Source organism: Sinohyriopsis cumingii, chromosome 16 (assembly GCF_028554795.1).
Source record: "Sinohyriopsis cumingii isolate HCF-2022 chromosome 16, ASM2855479v2, whole genome shotgun sequence".
NCBI classification, from domain to species: domain Eukaryota; kingdom Metazoa; phylum Mollusca; class Bivalvia; order Unionida; family Unionidae; genus Sinohyriopsis; species Sinohyriopsis cumingii.
In genome coordinates, this window is record NC_142976.1 from 2116081 (window position 1) to 2127657 (window position 11577).

Genomic DNA, 11577 nt, shown 5'->3' on the forward strand with positions numbered 1-11577 from the left:
CAGGGACAGCACTTTCCGTTCTGTCTGGTGTATATTTATAATTCTCTCACTCTCTCTCTCTCTCTCTCTCTAATGTATCCATTTCAGTAGAAACCTTAAAATCCTTCTGGTTGTTGCAGTCTAGCAATTTTGAATTTTAGTTGGTAATATGTAACCTTAAGGTTGCATGTTAAACACTTGACATGAATACTTTTTTCATTATGGCTATTTGCAGCTATTTCGTTTTTAATCTTTTTCACATGCATTTTAAGTTAATAGTAAATTTCAGAAACTGTAACAGAGATTTATTCATTCTTGTCATCGAAATAAAAAAAAACGCATTTTTGTTAAGCTCATAGGAAATATTGTAAAACCCAGCAATACAAAATATTCTCTGTAATAAAATCCAGAGTGTACCATTTCTGCGGTCAAATGGATTGTTGAGGTAGACTTATTTCTCAGAGATACCATTGTAACCTAAACCTGTACCGAAATTTGTGCATTATTGTGCCATCTGTGTTTTCTGCGTCAACAAGTTCTAATTGGGATTCGCATTTCCTAATGACGTTCAAGGTTTTATCAAAAATGTTTGGTTCTTTGTTTCTGCATTCATTGTGTCCTTTAATCTCTTTTTATATTCTGTACACGTTGATGACCAAAAACTCATGATGTTGTTTCTCTCTACTTTTACCGACTGCATTGTTTATCACATCGATGCTGTAACAGTCTGCGATAGCGTATGTAACTATTTCATCATGTTTTAAAACCATTTTACGAATTACGTTGTCATTCAATGCTTTTCGAATAAAACAAGCAACTATTATGCTATATTCAGTGAAGATTACTAAAACAATTTTATCAGTAGCCGTTGCCGATAAACACAACACAACTGCAGAAACACCTGCACCAACTGCAGTTGTTTCCATATTTGCCTCTAAACAATTCAGAACTGTGTATGACATTTTGCCTTCCGTTATCGTGTATTTTAAGCATTACATCTCTTTCAAGAGGTAATTTTCAGTCGCTCTAAATATCTGAAATTGTAGCTCTGGAAGCTTATTATTTAACATAGTTGTCGTTTCTGTTTAAATTCACTTTGATTCCTTTTCAGTCACTGGTTATCAGGCAGTCGAATGTGAACGTGGTCAACACAGCTAAATGGAATGATAAGCCGATGAACCCCTGTGATGAAGTCACACGTTTCAGACACTTCATACATATTTATATATTTAATCTGTATTTTTGGTTTATATATATATATATATATATATATATATATATATATATATATATATATATATATATATATATATATAGAGAGAGAGAGAGAGAGAGAGAGAGAGAGAGAGAGAGAGAGAGTTTGTATTGAGTACTTCAACTTTTTCTATAACTGAGAATAGGAGGTGGGCTTGCAAGTAGGGTAAACATGTTTAATAGGATTGAGTTCATTATACAGCCATGATTCTGACCTTAGAGGTTTCTCGAAACAGATTGATGGAAATATCCATTACAAACGAACCTTGTCCAGGCCCTCAATTTGTGTCTTTTTATTGAGGTTGATTATATTAGAATTACTCTTTCCATATCTAAACATTAGTCTCAGTGGAATCAGTTCAAATTATTCACTGGAATGAAATGTGCTTAATATTATTATCGGAGTAAATCAACATTTTGGGACTAATGTGAATTCATTAAGAGACATTTTTGATTATATCTTTACGATACGTGAAGATTGTTAGAATATCAACACAACTGTACGCTATTGGCTATTGGTACACCAGCACATGCAAAATTGTAATTCATGCAGAACACCACTGGAATTTATTCGAAATACTTTAAACGTTGATCTTGTGATATAACGCTTATGACTATTTGGATTTGGAATCACACTATTTTAAGTTAGTTTTAAACTTACATTTTGTATTTTAGGGAAATAAATTATATCTTGGCCTTATGGTTTAGAGCATCTACCTCGGATTCATATGAAATACCGATCATAACTTTCTCTGGAGACAATTGTCTCTACTGAAGCACATTTAATGTAACCAATTTCTTCAGAAATGTTTTGCATTTAAAATGATTAAAATCGTTGTATTTTTCTCTAAATAAATGTTTAAAACTTGTTTAAAGTGTGATATATGAGGATGAAAAATAAGACTTTGTAAGAAGATACAATTGAACACATCAGCTGCCTATTGTATCTACAAATCATTGCTTTTCTTTAGATGCATTACATAATTCTATTTGAGTACATTTTTTTAAGAAAACAGTGACACAATGTCTGCCAAAAAGTACATTTCCGATAATTATAGCACGTCAATTTTGTTCCTATTGCAGCATATATCATGCATATATGAACAATCATTTTTTCCCCATTCTAGCCGTGTTACTTGTCTGCAACATAAAAATACCATTTGTTTCAGGTAAGCGTGATACAAATAGTCTAAGCTATGCATTTTTATAGTGGTATTAAGATGTTGGATTAGTCGATTTTCAATGTAAGTAACTAAGAGTTTGTAACCGGAAAGTTACGATGGATTCTCTTCGTTAGTTTCGAGAATGAACACTTCATCAACAATATTTACAGAATTTCCGGTATTTTGGCTCATGACATGCTTCCGCTTCTGGTTCATGTGTGTAGTCCTTATGATCTGCGGACTCGTAGTATTCTGGCATATCAAAGCTGGCTGTATTATCGAAGAAATTAAATGGTTTCAAAAGAAAACCAGTCGCCACGTTCGTTGTCATGGGCACATCTTCAGATGTTGGCACGTGCAAAAATCCAACTGTCACCCATGTTACGAGATCTTGATCAATAATACTTTCGTTATCTAGCATCAGGTCCAAATGCCCCTTCGGGTCCGCCAGTCTATTTATGTCATATGTTGAAGTCAGGTGCTGCTCGTCCTCTTTGCGCTTCGTAACAGCGCAGTGATATTTAGTGAATGACAAAGCTCTCATTGCAGGATGTGCCTCTGTTAGGGATTGAGCGGCTGAAAAGAAAGGTGAAATAAGGCCAAGGACTGTACAGCTCGACCTCTCATGATGGTCACCTGCATTCGGCTAATATCTCTCATACTCAGTCATTGTTTGATTTTCCTACTGTGTTGTCAGCGAATATTTTATCTCATTTCAATAGTCCCTTCCATTACGTAGCCAAATATGGTTTTTAAAAAATATTGTCAAGATAAATTAATATCACAATGAATTTTTAAGAATACAACAGGAGTATGTATGTCTTTACTTCTGTATGTTAATCTATTCTTACAGTAAGAGATTAGACGAAGGGTATAATGTGTAGCACCTCCCCAGGAATTTCAATGAAAATATTAAATGGTCAAGTCAAATAAAGCAACATTTCGTATACCCAGCATTTGAAGACAATCCCCTATTGCAGAACATTTCAACTAATGGTACAGTTACGGATAAGGCAATTAGTATGTCCGTGTTGACAACTGTGACATGAGCGATCGTGATAAACGTTTTGATGACAATTAGGATGTCAGTGTTGCCAACTGTGACATGCCCGATAGTGATAAACGTTTTGACGACAGTTAACATGTCAGTGTTGCCAACGGTGACATGAGTGATCGTGATAAACGTTTTGATGACAATTAGGATGTCAGTGTTGCCAACTGTGACATGACCGATAGTGATAAATGTTTTGATGACAATTAGTATGTCAATGTTGCCAACTGTGACACGAGCGATAGTGATAAACGTTTTGATGACGATTGTCATAAAGAGGAACTTGAAAAATGCGACCAGCTTCATCATGGACCAATGAATCAAGACATACTCATTAATTACGAGCAAAACACATAGGCTGTCTTGCTCTCAGCCAGTGATCGGTACGTTAGGATGGTTTCAGGAGTGCCAGACAGATCATGATAGTCATGACAAAGGCATTGACCACAGTAGCACGTGTCAGAAAATCAACTACAACAGTGATGTTTTGGAAGATAACAAGCACCATATGCAACACTTTGAGACTTTAAATTAAATTAAATGACACCATTCCACAATAAAAATAAAAAAAAAATTGGTTGCATTAACACTCAGTGCAGACGATAGTAAGGAACAAGCAAGATTAGAAAGAAAAATCGAACAGCTTATTAAATAAAGTGATTGATCTGGAGAGGTCTCACAAATACGACCTTTATTTCAATTTTCTAAAAATGTTTGACACTTAGGTGATCCTTATGACTATAGATCGATCTGAGACAAGACATGTCGAAATTATTTAGTATTAATTGGGCCAATAATTAGCACAAAGCTTGAAATTGCTGCCAAATTGATTATATTGCTTCAGAAACAAATTTGCCAAGATTACAGAATTAATTTTCATTAGTAAAAAAAAACCCCACCTACAAATGTAAAACCTCTTCTTAAAGTGTGACTGATTTGCTACTGATATGTTATTGTATGGTTAACATTATAATAAGCATTAACGATTGTGTTTGTAAAGATGTTATCTTATCATCATCATCATCATCATCATCATCGTTATCATTATTATTATTATTATCGTCGTCATCATCATCAGCATCGTTATTATTATCATCATCGTCGTCATCATCATGGTTATTATTATTATTATTATTATTATAAATGCCTCTCTTAAATTAGCATCTATTTGCATCATAGCTGGACGTTGTCCGTATCTTGCAATTCCTTACCTGTTTTCATTGCTGCAATTTGGTAACCCCTTTCAACGCCCCACTTGTTCTTTTCTTTCTCATTTACGACAATCCAGACATTTTGGTCGTCATAACTTAACTTCATTCCCCGTTCTCGCTGCAACGTTTCCCATTCGATATATCTTGTCTGATTGTATGCGAAATATGGAGGCTCTTCCTGTATATTAACTTGCGTTCGAAATGCATCCATTATGCTTCCAGCCCTCCACTTAACCAGCTTGAACGTATTAGACATGCTAATTACGTCCATGTCAACCTTGAATCCAAAGGTGTGGTCGTGAATAGCCCCCATGGAATAATCTGATACCCTATAACCGAAAGGAGTTTTTGTTTTGTCGCTGCCAATATGGGGGCTATGAGCATCCCAAAATGTTGTATGGATGTAACCAGTCGCCGATACAGTTGTATACAATTTCCCATCAAGATAGAAGTGGTATTCGAAAATATAGTCATAGTTACCTACAGCTGTTGGCACGCGCACGACAAGGTAACGATTTCTAAGTCCTGCTGCAAATGAATTATCATTATGTCGCCAGAGAGGTTCTTGACCGTCAGCCTCGAAAATACATATCGACTGATACTGTCCTGGTTTCTGTGTTGCTGATGACCAATAAGTTGTATTCAAAACGGTCGCATATTGGGGGCAATCAACATCCCTTAATATCGTAATGGGATGTCCGCTCAGCAAACCAAAAGATGCATCAGTATAAATTATCCCATTCTGGGCTGAGTCATCGTTTGCATAAGTCACAACTATTTCGCTGGATGATAGCTCATATACAATACGCTCTCCTTTAAATCTTATATCAAACAATGACATCCCCCTCATCTGACTGGCACTCATATCAAATTCCCAGCCCAACCATCTAATTTTACTTCCGGCAATAGTATATCGGGCGCCATCGGGTTGGTAACTTATACTGCCCGGTCTGTGCGAAAAGTTCCGGAGCGGTTTCCGTTCGTCTCTTTTGGGAAATATTCGACCCCTAGCTGTATCTCTGTATTCATCTGGAAGTTTAATTTTTCGTATCTTGTTACGCCTGTAACTTTCCATCAACTCCGAGGCGTTCCTGTAAGGGCCTTGATTCAAGTAGTAGAACGTGTGGGTGTACCACTGTGATGTATCAGTGCCCGGACTGTGAATGGTTCCGGATAATGGTAAGAGATGAAAAAGATCTACCTTATTTTCGAATCCCCAGAAACCGATTACGAATCTGAAAATATATTTAAAATAATTTAAGCATGTAAAAGATCAGTGCAAAAGATCTTAATAGATTTGTTTAAATTATTGTAATGTTCTGAGAACGTACTTGCTATCCAATTTAGAGTTTAGTTATTAATGTTCAATTCCTACAATATAAACCGAGAAAAATAAACACACATTTGTTTAGACCTCTTCAAAGACAGATAATTTGTCACCTATGTAAGATTATAGTGATGCTATGTTAATATTAATTTTAGAAGGGGAAGAAGGAGGAGAACCAGACGAAGAAAAAGAAAAGGAGAAAAAGAAGAAAGAAGATGAGAACTAGCTTTATGTGGCTCTAAGAAGGCAAGCATATTTTATTTTCCTGTCTCGAAATCATGCTTCAGATGGATTTGGTCATCTGCACCAGCATTTCCATAATCGTTATCAGTGACAAAAAGAGATGATCTTTGGAATCATTAAGTAGGACATCTTTTCTGACAGTGTTCCGAACTTTTCATCTTTGGTACCATTACTTAGGACATCTTTATTCCTAACATTTCCTTTTTGGTATTATTACATAGAACATCTTTTCTGACACTATTATAACATTTCCTTTTTTGGTATTATTACACAGAACATCTTTTCTGACACTATTCCCAACATTTCCTTTTTGGTATTATTACATAGAACATCTTTTCTGACACTATTCCCAACATTTCCTTTTTGGTATTATTACATAGAACATCTTTTCTGACACTATTCCCAACATTTCCTTTTTGGTATTATTACACAGAACATCTTTTCTGACACTATTCCAAACATTTCTCTGGAGTGACAAACATTTTCGCATTACATTACTGTATCACTTACGCATTATTCACTTTTATTTTACAATGATAATCCGGTCCATGATGTGTATTTGAGAAGAGGCAAAAAAGATGGATCTACAAGTGCGTTTTTTCCTTCCAGACAATGCACAGTGTGGACGATAATGGCAACACCAGGCACAGTTATATAATATTTGTATTTGCTCCGAATTAGACATGTGTTTATATATGCATATAGACTTGTTCATTAGGTATGCAAGTTTCTCAGCAAATCCATAGTGTACATGAAGTACAACTTAAGATTATCTTAAGATTACACAGATTATGTCTTACTGACATTTTAAGAACCATTGCTACTTTTAATGATGCATTGAAGTATGTATATAGGATATGAATTACCAATGAACACCAACATTCTGTAATATTGAACAGGAAATTGTTAGACTCAAGAAAGATATATCGCACTTATAGAATTTGCATTAAAAGCTTCTTTAATCATGACATTTGATGTGCTATCTACTCGCGTAAAATGAAAACGCCAAGTTCGTATATCTTCAAAGCAAATTTAATTCGTTAAGTCATGTTTTTTCAGTGTTATGGTGCTATATTTGAAAAGATTAAACATAGATTCCATGTGCTGATAGTATTTTTTGTTCGAACATTACGTTAAAAATCTACAGAATTGTTGCATTCTACGGTGTTCATGTATACAAATTAAATGGTGTTATTTATTCGACACTGAGTGATATTTGCATGTACACATGTTTCAATGATAAATGTCTAATTATCCAACTCTATGATTATGATTATTATTGTGCCATTTTTTTTTTAAAGTATCACAAACAATTGCCCCTATTACAAATTCACCTTGAGAAAACGAGCGGAAGATTAAAGAAGTAATGTCCTTAAAGGTTTCGCCCGCTTATTTTTCATTTAAATATGACGTACGCAGGACCTCATGCACTGTATTTGGTTTGAAAATCTGTTCGCTAGTTCTTTACTTTTCTGGGAACATTATAGTCATGACTGTTTATACTGATCCAATTTCGCAAAACATTTTACCTGCGGGTATATATTCAGTCTAGAACGTCACAACATGTCACATAAGATATTATCCTAGAGGTATATATTCAACCTTGAATTTCATAAAACTTCACAAAATGTATTATCAAGGGGTAAATATTCAAACTAGAACTTCAACACGTAACAAAATTCTGTATGGGTGTCTATTCAAGCTAGAACTTTACAACACATGTCGAAACAATACTCATGGTATATATTCAACTAAGAACACAACATAGTATGTCGTTTATACATAAGTTATTTAGAAATGTTATTGGAGGACTCTGAACCAAGAATAATATGGAACTTTAGGACTACTATTATGAATTCAGATGATGAATAAAAATCTTGGCCAAACGTAATTGTTAACTGAAATCGCCTTTTCTAAATATTAATAGGGAATCAACGGTTTTGAATTAAGGCAATACCTTGTTTCTCTCTCTTCTGCTCTGAATCCGGCAGCCCCGTTGAAGAAAAAGGCAGTTATGTCCCTTGGATACATTGCCCCATCGAAACTTTCAGCTATCAAGGATGCCAAAATCTGCATGTCCTTCTCAATAGCGTTGTTGAGATTGGTTATCTCCACCTTCTCATACGGTCTGGCGTTAAAATGGATGTCTCCTTCCTTCGTTAGCGGAGTGATCATGGCTTTATTGCCCCCAAGGGGCCCGACCTTGTACTCCATGACGTCAGGTGGTGATGCTGCCCCTCGTTGTACATGAACCTTGGCGTACCGACCCACTTTTGGTCCGCCATTGTCCAAGTATGTCAGTGCCATTGCCTTCGTTGGTGGGTGTAGATACATACTAGTGATGAAATTTTGCGTCAGTCTAGTTGGTTTATCAAGCGACGTGATAATGGATTGATTTAAAAGTATCTGCGCTACTTGCATCATCTCTCTAACTGTTAGTGGGGCAAAGAGGCTTGATTCAAAATCTAAATGGATGATAGGATTTGTGGATGGACACTGAGACACTTGCCGTTCTGTGCTAACTATATTATGGGTTTGGAATATTCTGTTGTGATGGACATACAGACCTATAACAAGACCAACAGCAAGTCCAATCGCAAATATGATAGCACCAAGGATCTGGCAGCAGCAAACTGTTTTCATTCTGTCCGCAAGGATCGTTTTCTTGGATGCCTCAGAAGCCATGTTGAATACACGTAACCATGCAACTGTTATCTGAAACATACAGAAGACGAGGAAACGTTTAATATTTTAATGTAAAAGCCATAGCTGGTTAACGTCTATAACCTCAAGGCTGTTTGCTCTCTCTCTCTCTCTCTCTCTCTCTCTCTCTCTCTCTCTCTCTCTCTCTCTCTCTCTCTCACCGTGGGGTGTCCACGGAAGCCGAGTAAGGAGCTCGTCTTTCAGATGATTCTCACATTTCACCTCTTTCCACGTAAGTTCGAGTCTCAGCTCCGGCTAAGGTGGTTATATAAAAAATGCTTGCTAGTAACGGCCGATGGGTAGGTGGTTCTTCTTGGTCTCTTTTTCCACTATATATATATATATATATATATATATATATATATATATATATATATATATATATATATATATATGGGTTGTAAGAGCAACTTTGTGCACGGAAGTGTAAAATAAGTGAACCAAACTGAGGTAGGTGGACATCATGTGGCAAGACCCATACACAGCGTCTTCGTCTTTGTAAAATAACACAACATTTTAAGATAAGAGCTCTATCAAAGTAGTATTGTCATACAATCGTTAGAATTAAACGATAAACATGGAGTATAAATTGAAAGAGATGGCAACTGTTTCTTTAGACGTATTTTTCTGGTTTGTAAATGGTACACAAGTATATCATGATAATGTAAAAACTGACGCAGTGGGCGTTATTAAAAAGACAGAATTTTACTCCGTGTATATTGACGAAGACATCAACACATACTGCAAATGCGTCGAAATCTGATGTCCATATTTCAACATGGGCTTCAGAAACATAAATTATGCCAGCGATTATGCTTCACGTTTAGTGTATTTACTAATCATTATAATAGCAAACACATGTAGATTATATATGGAAAAATCCCTGACTACAATCAAAATTGTAATTATATCACCATTCATCACGATAGTGACCATTTTACAAAAATAACTGGTTTTGAGAGAGCGTATTTATGTTATTTGATAATTTGAAGTAAATGACTATTAACAATCTTTTTCAACGTTTCTGGTTTTGCTACAACCAAAATAAAATATGAAATTTTTGGAGAAGTCCATATAGTGTTTAATTTCCCGTCATAGCTATTGACTGGAATCCAGCAAGGTTGACTCTCAATAGGTTTAAAGTTTTTACCATAGTGAAATAAATATTAACATTGAAAAGTTACTTTCGGACATAAGGAGTGAGAAAGGCAGATGAAGTAATGGAATACACTCATGATGAAAATGTAGACGTAGAAGACATGAAATTGGACAAATAGAGAAATCACAGTGGTTGGACACCGGACGTGGTCAGAAGTCTGTGAAATGTTCAGTGACTCTTTCATTGTGATCCGACTTGCAAAAGATATGGGATAATGCTCATACAAAGTGATTACTTCATGTCCGAAATTGAACAAAGACCACAAAGATACAAAGAAATTAAGAATTGTTGAACCATAAGGAGCTAAAACGACATTAAAGAGCTAATATACAGGTTATTAAAACAGGAAGCATATTAATTCTAATATGTCATTATGCTGATTTTTCAATACAGCAATACTAAATAATACACTCAGACTTCACTTAAAACTGAAAACTCTTTCTCTAACCTCTCTGTAAACATAACTCAGGTGGTACTACTGTGTGCATCAGTGCTTATTTTACATTATTATAATATATAATTTCTAACAAAGTCAACTTTTTATTTATTTGTTTATTTATCGACTGATATGAATACAATGATTATATATCAGTTAAGCGTGAAATGTAACGTTTAAGGATGTAATTACCAAGATGATATCAAACGTTTACGTATGTAATTATCAAGAAATCACAGTTAAGAATTAAGGTTTAAGAATGTAATTACCTATCTGATAATATTTTCTAAGAAATGATTACCATCGGCTAAGGGTACCGTTCCGGTGGCCTAGTGGTTAGAGCGTCCGCCTCAGATACGGAAGGTAGTGGGTTCGATCCCTGGCCAATTCATACCAAAGACTTACAAACATGGTACTAACAGCTACCTCGCTTGGCGCTCAGCATTAAGAGGTTAGTGTTAGGACTGGTCGGCCTGGTATCAGGATAATTTGACTGGGTGGGACATCGTACTACATGTCTGCGACATGATGCCCCAGTGGTAGACATCATTATAAAATATCAAACTGCAGACATCGTAGCGATATGACTGAAAAACTGTTAAAGCTACGTTAAAAATCCAAATCACACACACACACACACACGCACACCATCGGCTAAGGAACGCATGAAAAGTAACATTTTACAATGAGTATTTGCGAAATAAACATTGTCGAGAGCACTTACCTTAAATCTATAAGTTACCAGTAGAAGCCTCTTCCTACTTCTACTGCTGATACAGTGCAATGTACTGAAACAGATTTTTCCCCAACCGCTTCTAGTAATCAAATAATTTTGTTATATGCAATTATCAACTTCACTAAAGGTCAAGCTATCATGTTTTTTTTTATCGTTTTCTCAGCGGTCTAGTTCCCCCTTGTTTGTCGGTACCGTATATAGTCCTTGCTAAGTAGTCATGCTTTAGTTAGTCCGATCAATCGAACCCCCAAATCTATGTCGATATTGATGTACGATTTGTGGTTCTGAAGTCACAATTTTGTGGAATGCAAATCT

At 35.6% G+C, this 11577-nt stretch overlaps 1 protein-coding gene across 1 annotated transcript; it reads right to left on the bottom strand.

Annotated features, from left to right (window-relative positions):
• Positions 1–1388: 1388 nt before the first annotated feature.
• On the bottom strand, positions 1389–11370 carry LOC149779814 (amine oxidase [copper-containing] 2-like). Its single transcript, XM_089936478.1, has 4 exons — positions 11251–11370; positions 8186–8943; positions 4659–5893; positions 1389–2972 (listed from the first exon to the last, which is right to left on the bottom strand). The coding sequence occupies exons 2-4, from the start codon at positions 8911–8913 to the stop codon at positions 2551–2553; spliced, it is 2385 nt and encodes a 794-aa protein (XP_089792604.1). The 5' UTR covers positions 8914–8943; positions 11251–11370; the 3' UTR covers positions 1389–2550.
• Positions 11371–11577: the final 207 nt, after the last annotated feature.

Excerpts from the sequence above, each read along its gene's own strand:
- LOC149779814 (XM_089936478.1), bottom strand. The coding sequence starts at position 8,913 with ATGGCTTCTGAGGCATCCAAGAAAACGATCCTTGCGGACAGAATGAAA. Across the intron at positions 5,894-8,185 it reads GCAGAAGAGAGAGAAACAAG|ATTCGTAATCGGTTTCTGGG; the intron begins GTATTGCCTTAA and ends ATATATTTTCAG. Across the intron at positions 2,973-4,658 it reads AATTGCAGCAATGAAAACAG|CCGCTCAATCCCTAACAGAG; the intron begins GTAAGGAATTGC and ends CTTTCTTTTCAG.